Source organism: Monodelphis domestica, chromosome 1 (genome assembly GCF_027887165.1).
Source record: "Monodelphis domestica isolate mMonDom1 chromosome 1, mMonDom1.pri, whole genome shotgun sequence".
Lineage (NCBI taxonomy): Eukaryota > Metazoa > Chordata > Mammalia > Didelphimorphia > Didelphidae > Monodelphis > Monodelphis domestica.
Genome location: NC_077227.1, coordinates 185,234,762 through 185,249,874, shown reverse-complemented (window position 1 = coordinate 185,249,874; position 15,113 = coordinate 185,234,762). Strand labels below are relative to the sequence as shown.

Below are 15,113 nucleotides of genomic sequence, written 5' to 3'. Positions count from 1 at the left end.
GAGAAAATGATGATAATGATGATTATCAAGAATAATTGCTTTAATTTGTGTAAAACAGATTTCAAGCCGAGCCTGGGAGGGCATTTTGTTGTTGTTTAGTTGTTTTTAATCATGGCCAACTCTCTGTGATCCTGTTTGGAGTTTTCTTGGCAAAGAAAGTGGAGTGGCTTACCATTTCTTTCTCCAGCTCATTTTACAGATGAGGAAACTGGGGCAAACAGGATTAAATGACTTGACTAGAATCACACAGCCAAATTTTAACTCAGAAAGAGGAGTTTTCCTGATTTCAGGACCAGCACCCTAACTCCTGCACCACCTAGCTGCCTTTTTATGTTGTGTGATGCCTAGATTATAGGCAAAATATTGAATGCCAGATGATGAATAAAAGGTAAAATTGGTACAAGAATGTTGAAGAGGAGAGGCTGTTTAAAAAATTTCTTCCTTCTTCGAAAAGACTTGGGCTATTGTAGATATTTTCTTTGGAACAAACTCCAGATGTAGAGAGAGAAAAAGACTTTTGAAACTGTAGATATGTAGGGAAGGTGGCTCCTCAACATGTCCTTAATTTTGGACTTGCCTTTCTAGAGACTTAAGGGAATATTTCAGGGGTAAAATAGGGGCCACTCTCTCTCCAAATGAAATCATTAATATGAAGCACCCAGAATATCCCATGCTTGGCTCGAAACCTGCCTTACATTTGTACATCACTTCTACATAATTTTTTTTATTTTTACCAAAATCCCTGAAAGGTTCTTAGAACAGATATTATTTTCTACATTTGACAGATGAGGAAACTAAACTCAAAAGTGGTTAAATGACATAGTTGAGGTGTTATGATGACTTCTGTGAAGCCAGAACTTGAAGCTAAGTCTTCTAACTTAAAATCAGAGCTCATTTCCCTATTCCATGCTGAATATTAAGTTGACACTGAATAAGGAGGAACATAATGCAAAATTCTTTGACTTTTTGGCTGATCTCATGTAGACTTAGACAAACAAGCTTAGTGTTGAAATGGATTGTTCCACTGTGATCTAAGAGATCTAAAAGAAGCCTGGACTACAAATAAGGAAAACATGAAGTAGAAACTTGGTACATTATAAAATGTTCTGGATTTAGATTCAAAGGATTTGAGCTCCAATCCCACCTCTGCTACTTCTATCTATATAACTCTGGACAAGTCATTCAGCCTCTATAAGATTCAATTTTTTTCTATAAAATAGTAATAATAACAGCTAACATTTATATATTTGCTGCTGTGTTCTAGGAACTGTGATAAGCATTTTACAAATATTTTCTCTTTTGATCCACAATGACCTAGGGTGAAAATAGATGCTAATATTATTCCAATTTCACAATTGAGGAAACTGAAATAGAATCATGCAGCTAGTAAGTGTCTGAAGCCAAGTCTTCCTGACTCTAGATTTGGTACTCTATCCACTGTGCTGGCTATCTGCCACATGAATGAAGGGATTGGATTCCATGACCTAGAAGCTCCTTCTAGCTCCAAATTTGTGATTCTATGATCTAAGTTTTTGTCCTCACACTTCCACTAGTTGGGTGACATTGGGCAAATGTCTTACTCCTTTTGGTCTCAATTTCCTTTTCTATAAAATGAGTCTAGATTGTTATCGAAGGCTCTTTCATCTATACCATTTTATTGTCTAAATGCAATATTTTTGGTGCCTTAGAAATTTTTCTTAGTGCTTTCCTTTGGCCTCAGTCAAAGATTACTACCTTTCTAGTAATCCTGCCAAGATGGAGACCACAAGGACACAAAACTATATTAGCCACCATGGACTGTGTGTATTATTCTCCTTTTTATTATCCATATGCAATGTCTTTTTTTTAAATTCATTTCAGTCATGTCTGACTCTTTGTGACCCCCATTTGTGGTTTTCTTAGCAAAGATACTGTAGTGGTTTGCCATTTTCTTCTCCATCTCCTTTTACAGATGAGAAAATTGAGGCAAAGAGGATTAAGTAACTTATCCAGAGTCATACAGCTAGTAAGTATCTGGGGTCAAATTTGAACTCAGGTCTTCTTGACTCCAGGCCTGGCACTATATTCACTGCCCTACCTAACTATGATTTTTTAAATAGTTTATAAATTATCATAATTTTAAAATATTAGAGGAGCACTATGGTATAGGGGAGAATACTGAAGACTTATGTGCTGTTCGGCCTCATTTTCCTCATCTATAAATTGGGGCTATAATAGTAACACTAGTGACCACAGAGGATCAAGTCAGGTATTGTATACAAAGTACTCTGTAAACTGTAAAGCACTATAGAAGGAGAAGCTATTATTATTACTAATTATTATTAATTTTTATGTAGTTAGTTTCCAGAATAATAAATGCCTTTTCAGAAATTGTGTGAATATTCTATCTTAGACACTTGCTAAAAAAGATAATTGCTTCACTTCCAACAGAGAAAATATTTTACTTAACTTAATTATTCTTATTTTGTCTTTACTGTGTATAAGAATATTTATATTCATCCTAAGCTCTCAAGCTCCATCTGAAAAGGGGTTGCTTTCTAAAACCTTCCTTGGGAAATAAAAGATTATTTTTTCATGTAAATGAGGAAAATAAAATGTTATTAAAATAAAAAATAAACAAAACCTTCCTTGGTCCACTTTAACTATCAAATTAAATTTTTATTTTTCCATTCCAAACCTAGTTTTTTTTTTAAAAATTATTTTTACTTGCCTACTGATTGATGAGGAACGACTGGATGCCTTGTAGAGTGGAACTACTGAGCTTATGAGTTTGAAAATATGATTTAACCTTTTTATGCCTCAGTTTCTTCATTTGTAAAAAGAAAGGATGGGGTTGGATTAAAAAGCTTCTGAGCTCCTTTCTGAATATATAATTGTGATCCCATGAAACTAGAGTCAGAAAACTTGTGATCTTATATCTCTATGCCTTATAAGTTGTATGATGCTGAGGCAAGCCAAGTTATTTTTTTTCAGTTTTTTCATTTATGTTGTTGTTCAGTCATTTCATAGTTGGCTTGATGCTTCCTGACACCATTTGAGGTTTTCTTGGCAAAGATTTTGGAATGCCTTGCCATTTCTTTCTCCAGCTCATTTTACAAATGGTAAAACTGAGGACAATGGAGTTAAGTGACTTGTCCAGGGTCATTCAATTAGGAAATTCCTGAGGCCAGATTTGAACTCAGGAAGATGAGTCTTCCTGACTCTGGGTTGGGTACTCTATCTACTGTGGCAACTCGCTGCCCCATCTTCACCTACAAAATGGGTATAATATTGTATGACCTATGGTGCCACTCAAGTGAGACAATGTCTGTTAAATTCCTCTGCAAGTGTAAAGTGCAATCCAAATGAGAACTACTGTGATCATTAACACCACTGTTTTTTCTACAGTACCTTTCCCCAAGTTTTTTACTTGTATCTTTCCCCCATTTTCTTTGATCTTATTTGCAATAGAGAGAAGAGATTTTACTCTCTGAAATCCTCTTGTCTGAATGTCAGTCAGGAAGCGGAAACATCAAGTTAGGCAGAATTCACTTTCAGCGGTGGCGCGTGGCTATCTGTCCACAGATCGCTTCGGGCCCTTCGGAGCTGTGGTCAGACAGGGCTCTACTGAAGCCACGTCCTACTGGCTCATCTTTGATTCTGAAGACTTTTCATGCTTGTATTCAATTATAGCATCTGTAGTAAATCCTGCTTCTTGCCAGAATAACCATGGTCAGCTTTTATGACTTTTCCTTTTATGTCTCAAATGAATAGTAAATGTGCCTAGTGGCTTTCCATCTGCACATGTGCAAACACATGTGTGTGTGTTGTCATCAGGAAGCGAGTATATTACACACACACAGCTCCTTTGAAGTGATTTGGCATTTTTCGTTCACTGCATTTGAAATATTTTTTTTAAAAATGAGGAAGTGATTTATTGCTCAAAGAAGGTGTTAGAAGGAGAGCTGCAGAAGACAGGGTTCTCTGTTGCCTGAAAAGGCACAGAAGATAAGAGAGGCTGTTTCTTTTAACAGCGAAGCCCTGGTGTTCTAGCCTAACCTGAAAGGAAATGGTATTCCTTATATTTCTAAGTTATTCAGTTGTGACTTTGTTAAAGCAACCAAGTAGTGACAATGTCAAAATGCTCTTCCTAATGATAACTCTATTCAGAAGCTCACCTTCTATTCCTAAAGAAGTTATCATGTTTTTAGATAAAAAAATATGTGTGTGTGTGTGTATGTGTGTGTATACACACATACACACACACACATATATACTAAGAATTAGAGAGACATTATGGAGTAGTAGATAGAGAGCTGCCCTTAGAGCTGGGAAGCCTTGTTTTAAGTTCTCTCTTGGACAAAACTTGTCTTCATGACCTGGAACAGTTACTTGACTTTTCAGTGTTCTTATTAACTTTTTATGATTATCAAAGTTGTAGAGTTATAGATGAGAAAAATGAGGACTGGTCTCAAGTCCTACAGAATCAGAATTAGAAGGGAGTTCAGGGGTCATCTCATCCAACAAAAATCCTCTCTGTGATATATTTCACAAATGATATTATGGCCTTTGTTTGAAGAGGAACCTACTGCTTAAAGCAGACTATGCCACTTTTGGAAAGTTCTATTTATTAGCAATTCCCCCCCCCCCCCATCATTAAGCTGAAATTTGCCTCTTTGCAGCATTCACCCTTTGTTCTTAGTGTTGGTCTTTTTAGCCAAGTAGAGAAAACCCAACAGCTCTTCCATATATAATAGCCCTTCAAATAAATTAAGACAAGCTACCATGTTTCCCAGAAATTTTCTCTCCCCTTGTTCCTTCAGCTGATCTTCATATATCATCATCTTAAGGATATTTATCATATTGATTATTAACCTTTCTAGAGATTTTGTAGCTTATTCACAAATCCTTCCTGAAATTGTAGCATCCCAAACTGAACATAATATTCAAGCCATGGTCTTACCAAGGTTTGTGGGCCAATTGGGAGGTCAGTGTTATTGAACTGACAGTACATTTCAAGTACTAGGGTGAAAGAAGACTAGAAAGGCAGGAGGGGGCTAGTTTATGAAAGGTTTGGAGTGGAAAACAGTTTTTATATTTGTCCTAGAGGAAATAGAAAGCCTTTGCAGTATATCAAATAGAGGGCTGACATGATTGGACTTGCCTTTTAGGGAAATGATTTTAATGGCTGAATAGATTGAATTGGGGAGAGACTTGAGGTGGGCAGAACCACTAGCAGGCTATTAGATAGTGAGGAATCTATGATAAACCTGCCTTGCATTCCTGAAAGACTGGGAGGATGCTGCTGCATTCTACAGTAATACAGATGGTAGGATGTGGGGAGGCTTTGCGGGTTCTGTTTTGGACATATTGAATTTAAGACATCTTTTGAAAATCCAGTGTGAGATATCTGAAAGGCAGTTAGAGATGTGAGATTGGAGGTCAGTAGAGAAATTAGAACAGGAGAGTAGATTTGAGAATCATCAACATAGAGGTGATAATTAAGTCCTTGGGAGCTGGAGAGATCACCAACTAAAGTGGTGCAGAGGGAGAAGAGAAGGCTTAGGACAGAACCCTGAGGGACAACTATAGACTGAGGGCATAATCTGGAGTAATATCCAGAAAAGGAGACAGAGTAGCCAAGTAGTTATAAAGAAAACTAGGAGAGAATAATATTCCCCAAACCTAGAAAGAGAAGAGTATTGAGGAGAGTAATCAGCAGTGTCAAAGTCTACAGAGATCTGGCCAAGGAGAATGAGAACTGAGAAAAGATCATTGGATTTGACAATTAAGAGATCATTAGTACCTTTGAAAATAATATTTTCAGGGGCATGATAAAATTAGAAGTCAGATTATAAGAGTTTAAGAAGAGTGAGAGGAGAGAAAATGGAGGCATCTATTGTAGATGGCTTTTCTGAGGCTAACTACAAAGGGCAGTAATGGGGATGGAAGAATCCTGTGGGAATTTTTTCAGGATAGGAGAGACATGGTCATATTTGTAGGCAGTAGAAAATGAGTCAGTAGTTAGGGAGAAATTGAAAATAAGTGAAAGAATGGGGATAACAGAGGGAGAAATTTGTCGGAGGAGATGGATGAAATGGGATCACTTGAATAAGTAGAGGGGTTAGCTTTGGTAAAGAGTGATAAATCCACTTTATCATGTGAGACAAGAGTGAAGGAGGAAATAGTGAGAGAATGCACCTGAGTGATAAGAGGTGAGGAAGATTGGAGAAGAGGGAGCTCACAGAAAATGGTCTCAATTTTATCTGTAAAACATTAGGCAAGGTTTTCAGCTGAGATGATGGGAAGAGGGAAAGCCATAGGAGGTTTGAGGAGGGTTGAAAAGGTTTAGAAGAGTTGCTGTGGAGAGTAGGATAATGAGTTGATAAGGAAAGAATCTTAGGATTGCTTGGGAGCAGTTAGGGATTAGTTGAGGATGCACAACAAATTTGTAGTGGCTTCATTTCGCAGCACATGTGTGGGAGCAAAGGTGACAAACAGTGGAAGTGATCCAGGATTAAGGCTTGACTGGATATAATTGATGATATGTACAGTAGCCGGCCATCAACTACTGCATAAAAGGGAAATCTATAGGAATGTGATTTTGAGGAGGAGAACAGAAGCTGGACAGAGGGTTTGATAAACTGAGGCAGACGCAAACAGATCAGATTGCAGGGAGGAAGGACACTTCTTCCCGTTATCTTTCTTTGTAGGGCATAAAGTGAAGGAAGATAAAAATAACCAAGAATGCGTGGAGAGTAGAATTCTGAAATAGGATTAGGAATTAGGTGTGAGGAAAGAATCAGTTGCAGAATTGGGAGATAAAACTCCAAGTGCAGATTGCATTGGCTGGCAGTCTGGTGAGAAGGAAGAAAAGAATAAAGAAAGAAGACTTTAGAGACCATAGTAAAGCTCCAAAGAAGGAGAGATCCATATGGACAGCAGGCAGGTTAGAGAGAGAGAGAAGAGAGGAAGAAGAGAAAGGATCCTGCCCTTCCTGACTTTTTATTAAGGTAATGAGGTAAGAGGTACATAATGCATATGCAACAGCACATAGTGGATTTACATTAGTTTGAATAGTTAATGACTTACCAGCTAGAGGCCTGGTAAATTCAGCCCGCTCTTTTCAAACTCCCAGAACAAAGACCACATGGCCTGCTCATAAATCATGCATAGGAATGCTGCCTGACCAGGCCAGAGCTCAGCTCTCTGTGGCTCAGGCCCAGAGATTCTTCTGGTCTCTGAGCTGTCTCAACTGCTCTGACCAAGTATAATATCATATCAGTACATCAACCGCATTTTCCAGATGTATATGCCTGGAATCCTACAATATGACAAGAAGATTAGCAATTCAGGAGAAGAGTATACATTTGATTGGTTCATTAAAGAGTCAAGATGGAGAGAAGAAGAGAGAGTAGTTAGTGCAAGGGATCAGATGGACTAGGAAAAGAGTCAAGAGATTAGAAGTCACCATATGGAGAAGAGTAAGGTTATATAAGGAAAGGCAAAGGGAGAAGTAAAAAGCCAATAAATTAGGGTCAGATAAGGGAATTTTAAAACTATTGAACATAGAGATGATATATTTGTAGAATATGGCGAGATCAAGATTATGACCATCTTTTTGTATGACTAAATAGGGGTGGAGGATTAACTCACAGGAAGTGAGTAAATTGAGGAACTGAATACCATCTGTGCTTTATACAGGTTATTGATAAAAAATATTAAAGATAAAGCCTAGAATGGATCTTTGGGACATAGCCCTGAAGACCTCATTTATGTGAATACCAAACCATTTAGGACTATTAACTGATTCTGAATCCACATACACAACAGACTTTATTTAGCCCATATCTCTTCCTCTTTTCCATAAGAAGAGCATAAAAGACAAATGCCATGTATTCTTAGTGAGGTATTGGAAATCCTCCCTGCCCTCTGTATTTTCTAGAAGTTAGATAAAAAATACTAATAAATGATGGCATTTATACAGTGTTTCAAGTTTCACAAAACACTTTACATAGGTTAACTGATTTGATTATCACTATAACTCTCAGATGTAGGTGCTATTGTTATTCCCATTTTGCAGATGAGGGAAATGAGGCCCAGAGAAATTAAGTGACTTGTCTAGGGTCACACATCTGTTAAATATCTGAATTAGGATCCAAATTCAGGTCTTTCTGACTCTAACTCATTTACTCTATCCATTGTGCAACCAAGTTGCCCCTTAGTTGATCAAATCCAGTAGTACTTAAAAATTTTTTTTAAAGTACCAAGTTGAATTTCTTTTTCCTCATCTTATAAAATGCCCCTTCTCCTATTTCTTGAGTCCTCTATTTCCTTGCATTCTTGCACCTTTTATTCTCCTTTTCATCCTTTTGATCCGTTCTAATCTTTAAATCTTTATCTAGCTCCTTCAGCTACAGTCTCTCAGCATTAATTTTTCTGCTTTAACTAGAGGATCCCACATGTCCCTGGAAGACCTTGTTACCTAACTCATGTTCATTATGTGATGCTTTGAATAATCACATATTATGCATATCCCAACACACCATTAATTGCATTCTCTAAAAAGATCAGGAAAGATTAAATTAAATAGCAAAGAATTTGATTCTACAGGCTTGAACAAGTCTAATTTTTTTCTCCTGACAACTGATTTGCCTTGATGCTTTTCCCCTCCACTCCTTCAATATGGTTCTGGAACCTCCTTTTTCGTTAATAGCTCTTTGGGTCAGGATTAGAAATTTGCTTTCACTTTATCTTTACCTTAAAATACAGGCCACAAGCCTCTCTATAATCCTCTGGGCCTTTCTTGGACTGTGGATAAACAGCCCAAATGTTTTTCATTTGCTTTTTTCAATTTTCATCATGCCCTTGGCAAGGTGAATGTTAGATTCAAAAATTGCCTTGTAGCTAAGAAGGCACTTTGTATTACTGGAGATGTGAACCTGGTGTGACCTTTGCTCTATATTTCTGCCATCTAGTAAAAAAAAAATCCCCCTTTCCCATTATATGGGTCCTTCTTCAGCCTCAAAATTCCACTTTTCCTTCTCATCAAATCTCATATTTCCCCTTCCTCAAATTCAATTTCTGGCATTTTTCATAATTTAAAAGCCTTCCAAATCCTATCCTTACAAATTCCATCTCCATTAGTCTCATTCAAAAATTTCTCCTAACCATCAGAAAAGCCATTACACAGAAGGAATGGCAAAGCAGATTCTGCTACCCAGGACTTCTGAGTTCTAGTCTTGTGATTTTACCTCTGTGTCACACTAACAGGGACTGCCATTTTCACACCTTTCAGCCTTTATGCTTAAAACTTTAGCAAATATTTGTCATTAGAAAGTTAGTCTCTAAGAGCTTTTTTCAGTTATAATAATTTGCTTTATGTCACTTTTTTTTACCAGTTGTTTATTTAATAAGATTACAACACCTTAGATATCAACCAGCCCAGTATATGTCTATCTGTCTCTCCCAGTCTAGACTGTAAGCTCCCTGAGGGCAAGGACTGTACAGGTTTGCATATGTCCCAGGGCCAGGCACTTAGCAGAATCTTAGAATCAGAACTCACTTCCTATTTACTCTTCTACCTGTCCTACCTCCCTCACTAGCTGCTGCCTTTCTCTCCAGGGATGGCTTTTCCCTGAGACCTCTTGACTGATTGGTGAGCTCCTGTAGGGGAATGTTGTATCTTGAGGAGCTTTGATTATGCTGCTCACTTCACTCACACCAGCTGCCTTGTTGTAGGGAATATCCTCTTTCCTCCCCTCTGCTTCTAACTTCACTTTATGTTTTATTTTCTTCTATTAGATTGCAAGGTACTTCAGAATAAGAACCATCTTATTTTCTTGGTTTTGTATCTCTAATTCCTAGTACAGTGCCTGGCACCTATTAAACAAGAGTCTGTCTGTCTATCATCTATCTCTGTCTATCTATTAATCAGTCAATCAATATATCTGTCATCTATCAATCTATCTATTTTGTTTTACATACATGGAAACTGAGGTCAGAGGAGGTTAAGGTACTGCTCCAAGAAACAATCAATGAATATTTATGAATTATTGAACTTCTTTATTTTACTAAGACCCAGAGACTTGTCCAAGTTGAAACAACTTGGTATCTGTCGAGTTGGAACCAAAATTCGATCTCCTGATTTTTAGCACTGTGCTTTTTTGGTTATACCATAGATACCCTGTGTGCACTGATGCTGTAAAACAAGAACCAAAACATCCCACTATGAATTTCCAAAATTCCTTTTTCCTAAAGAAAAAGAACTCATTCCCCTACTTTTTTTCCTACCTGATATTTTAGAATGCTATCTTTCTAATGGACTTAGCAAAATTTTATTTGCTGGTATGCTAACATGAAACACCCACGTTTCAGTTCATTTGCTTTGTTTTGGATTTTCAGAAAGCTAGTGAGATAATTGAACTGTAAATTTGCTGAACAATCAGCATAGAACCAGACTCTTTATCAAAGTCTGTCTCTTCACTGGCTTTGACAGTTGCCATATTAAGATTCTTGAGCAGTAGGTATAGCACTGTACTCGAAAACCATATTCTTAAGACTCTAAAACTTAAAGCTAGAGTGTAATTTAGACATCCCCATTCTCATAAAATGAAGGCATTTTACAGGTAAGGAAACTTAGGCCCAGGAAGCTTTTGGAAGGTCATACAACTAGTTCACAACAGAGATGGGACTAGTTTCCAACTCTTTAATCATTTAACCCAGGGCTTGATCCATTATACATGCTGTCTCATGAATTGTTTTCCTAGTTAAGACTTCTCTGGCCACAATATGCTGGTACAGAAACACCATCATTATCCAACCACAGATGTGAGCTATGGAATGTTATAAACAATTATCAAAACATGAAATAATAGTCCCTTCCATGTGAATAATGGTATTCCCTATGGGCAGAGGAGTCCATTTAGTTAAATTCATTTCCTTTTCTCCTGAGTCATTTTACTAATATTTATTTTACTCTCCATTTAGCTACTATATTAAATTTCATTTAGCAAATGTCTGTCTTAAACTTCATTTGGTAAAACAGGGGGTCTAATGATTCATCATGGGGGAGAAGGTATAAAGGGGTATCTCCTTTAAATCATCTAGTGAATAGAATTTAGAAACTTATTTAATAGTTGGATTCCTTCAAAGGGGAAACAGCCAAGAGCACATGTATGCCAATACACTATACAAGAAATAACTCCTCTGGGCCTGATAAATGTGAAATGAAAGCAATGATAATTTTTCTGGAGTCTCGAGGTTTTTTTGATCATATGATTTTTTAAATCAATCAATTAATTAATTAAGAATATTTTCCATGGTTACATGATTCATATTCTTTCCCTCTCTGGGGTCTCATGTTTTTTATTCCATTGTTTTTAATAGCATTGTGGGAAAATGCTAAGAAGATTGGGTAAGATTTTGAAAAAAACCTATATTATATTTTTTGGGGGGTAAAGATCATTAGGAGCTTGGGAATTAGCACTTTGACTCATCTATATAGTCGGCATATGGATTTTCCTATAAGGAATTTGGCAGGCAAATTGTAACAAAGTTTGGCATTTTTGATGTTGACTAAACTTTTTTTCCTTTTCTACTTGCCCCTTAATGTTTTAAAGTGTGGAAGTTATCCGGCTGGGTCATAGCTATTTTATAAACTGGGATCGGAAGATGTATTATTCCAAAAAAGAGACACTTGCTGAGGCTCGAACAACAACACTCAATGAAGAACTAGGCCAGATTGAATATGTTTTCTCAGACAAAACAGGAACCCTCACTCAAAATATAATGACTTTTAATAAATGCTCCATTAATGGAAAGACCTATGGTAAGTTATTTTCTCCATTAAAAAAAATCTTTCCTTTGTTATTTTCTTACAAGTTTATTTTCTTACATCAATCTTGTTTTGTTGAAGAAAGTCTTTTGCAGTTTGATAAAGAATTAAATATTTAATTTGTCCTAAACTATAGATTGATGAAGCAATCTGTTTATCCTATGGTATTTGCCTTAGAATGTAGTTTCCAGATTAGCAAAATAATAGTTAGGTTCTTATCTTCTACATGAGGAGTTTTAGCACATTTAAGATTAGAAAGCAATCTGGTAGATGCATAAAGATATAAAACCCTTTGCATGGCTATCTGTGAAATGAAGGAGTTGGACTTCAAAATCTTTTAAGTTCTCTTCCAGCTCTGAAATGTATAGTTCTGCTCTATAATACTCTGCAAAGCTAGAGTGCATATGTTTTTACTATTTTCTTTGATGAGCAAAAAAGAAATTCTGAAACAACTATAGCATCTTTCAAAGTCTACCATGTGCCTCTGGTACTTATTTTGGTATCTATAGACTATGTGGTCTATAGACATAGTGTATATAGCATATAACATTTAGGCATGTAGATACATATAGTGTATATCTGAGACTTGGTTGACCAAAACAGTTATTCCAATAACACATCCTAGTTGAGGTTTCACATGGCTTCCATGATGATGATGATATTTCACATTTATACAATACTTTAAGATTCGGAGAGTGAATACTTTAAACACATAATATAATTTGCTTCTCACAACAACCCTTCAAGGTAGGTACTTTTATTCTCTCCATTTGACAGATGAAGAAACTGAGGCTCAGAGAGGGCAATTTGCCCAAGGTTCTATAGTATTAAGAATCTGAAATAGAACTCATACCCAGTTCTTCCTGATTCTAAGTCCAGAATTCAATCCTTTACACCACACTGTCTCCCCAACTATTATTTTGAATTTACTTATACTTCATTGCCTTGCCCCTTTTGCCCTTTTGACAAAGGTTCAACACAATAAAACTGAAATAAAAATTTCTATTGCTAACACTAGTTCTATGAACTTGGACAAATTGCTTAAACTCTGTGAGCCTCAGTTTCCCTATTAGAAAAGTGGCAAAAATAATATTTGAATACCTACTTCTTGTAAGTTTTGTGATTATAAAATTGAAGTATTTATGTGTAAAGCACTTTCGAGGCATTAAAGTACTATCGGAATATCTGCTATTATATGGATCCAGATTCATGATGAATACATGAACAATATACTTGGCATTCCATTCTTGGCAAGGTACCATTCAGGCAGTTCGGCAACCGGACTGTAGGACTTACATCCCTTCCCACTGTCAGATGTCAGTAAAGGTACATCCCAGGAACTTCAGAGTCCCATGTCCTGTTTCTCTCTACTGAAATCTAGTAACTCCATGGTGTTAGGACAGCCCAAGAAGGATGGCAAATCCAATATGGAAACTGTATCTAGAACTTTGTTTTTTTTTTCTCCAGATGTTTCACATGTGTATTTTTGTACACATTTTACATTTTACATGTATTTTGTATATATATATATATATATATATATATATATATATATATATAATGTCTTGGTATATAAGTAAGTAACTAGATAGGATATTTCCAACCTCCCTCTTTTGTCTTATTTGACAGACTTACTTTCATATGCCGATGAAAGACTTTACAGAATGTGAAATAGTCACATGCTGGGTTGGTTTTTGAGCAAAAGTATAAAATAGAAGTTAGTTTTCATAATTTCCTCCCTGTCAATTTTTCACCACTATTTTCCTCAAGATTGCCCTGTCCCTACTTAAATATGGCCTGTCCTTAGCAGTGTGCCAAACCTACCTCTAATCAAAACATACCTGTGCCCTCCTTTTTGAGGACAGTTAGCAAATGTACTCATCTGTGCTAATTCAAACAAGAGTACTAAAGACATATTAAATTGTCTCTTGCAATTTATTGGGGATGTCCCAAAGAATAGCTCTAATGGTGTTAGTAGCCACCAGGCTGCCTAGTGTTGGAGATTTATTTGAGCTGGAACAAATTTTGGCTGACCTAAACATGGCAGTGTGCTTTGTCTATGTGCCGGGACATCCCTGTTCTTAAGAGTACATGAGATTGTTGGACCAAAGATCAAGAACTAGAAGAGACCTCAGAAACCATATTTGTTTCCTCTGGTGCTTTTATTATGTTTTCTGAATAAAATTAAAATAAGATATTGGACTCTGCTCTGCCAGGATTAAAATCACGAATTGGTCATAATTTCAAAGAACTATCCTTAATGATGATGTGGTTAAAACACTTTATATTGCCCAAACATCACCAATTATATAATAAAAACAGAATCAGCTGGCATTTTCCTCAGCTCTTATGTGTGAAAAAAATATAAGCCAGATTTTTATTTTTCATTACTATGCACATAACATTTTTAGTCTAGTTAGTTTATGTAGCTATTTTGGGGATTAGGAAGAGACACATAGACATCTCTACTCATTTATTGGAAATGTATATGGACACCTGTTGAATGTGAGGTTCTTTTTTGTTTTACTTATGATGGAATTTGAAAGATGAATGCCAAATCTAGTAACTAAAAACAAATGGAAATTTCCTTAAAATATATATATATTTCCTTAATGACAAGTGTCTAAATATGTTTTCAATATGTACTTGTTTTTAATCCTTGAAATTAAATTCTACAGGTGAAGTATATGATGACCTGGGTCGGAAGACAGAAATAAATGAGGTATAGAGGTGATCAAATATTTTTATTTATTATATTTTTGGTTTTATGGGGGGTAAACTCCTGCCTTTAAATCTAAACCTATGTAACATTCAGCATTTTTCATGCAGTGTGTAGAATATTACCAAGTAAAGACAAATGCTTAATAAGTGACTTTTCCATCCCAGAATTGTTCTTTACTATATTTGCCTTTTTGTAAATATGAAAACATTAGAGCATAACAGTCTTATGATAGAGATGGAAGAAGGAGTAGGTTAGTGAATTGGCCTTTGTTGTGGCCCTGTCCAGTCCTATTCTTTGACAAGAAAAGCTCACATTGCAACATGGGTTAATTATGATTGCTGTACCTTGTAATCTTTGCAAAATTCCACTTCACCCAATAAAGACATACTTCTTCTATTAGTGTTACTTCTACCATTATCCCTTTTTCTATTTCTTTGGTCTTTTTACAATAAGTAATTTATAGTCTTTTTCTTTTTCTATTCCAAACATTTGACTTGGTAGGAAAGAAGAGTCAAGAACCAAAGTACAGATAGTATTAATAGAAGTACTTTGTAAATTAGTACTAAAAATTACCCT

At 36.1% G+C, this 15,113-nt stretch overlaps 1 protein-coding gene across 6 annotated transcripts in view; it reads left to right on the top strand.

Annotated features, from left to right (window-relative positions):
* Nucleotides 1–15,113, top strand: part of ATP8B4 (ATPase phospholipid transporting 8B4 (putative)) — a 384,379-nt gene that overhangs the window by 263,172 nt on the left and 106,094 nt on the right. For all 6 annotated transcript variants that reach the window (XM_056810175.1, XM_056810180.1, XM_056810178.1 and 3 more), the window contains 2 exons: nucleotides 11,601–11,809; nucleotides 14,494–14,537. In XM_056810175.1, the coding sequence (XP_056666153.1) occupies nucleotides 11,601–11,809; nucleotides 14,494–14,537 (253 nt within the window). The remainder of the gene's footprint in view (nucleotides 1–11,600; nucleotides 11,810–14,493; nucleotides 14,538–15,113) is intronic.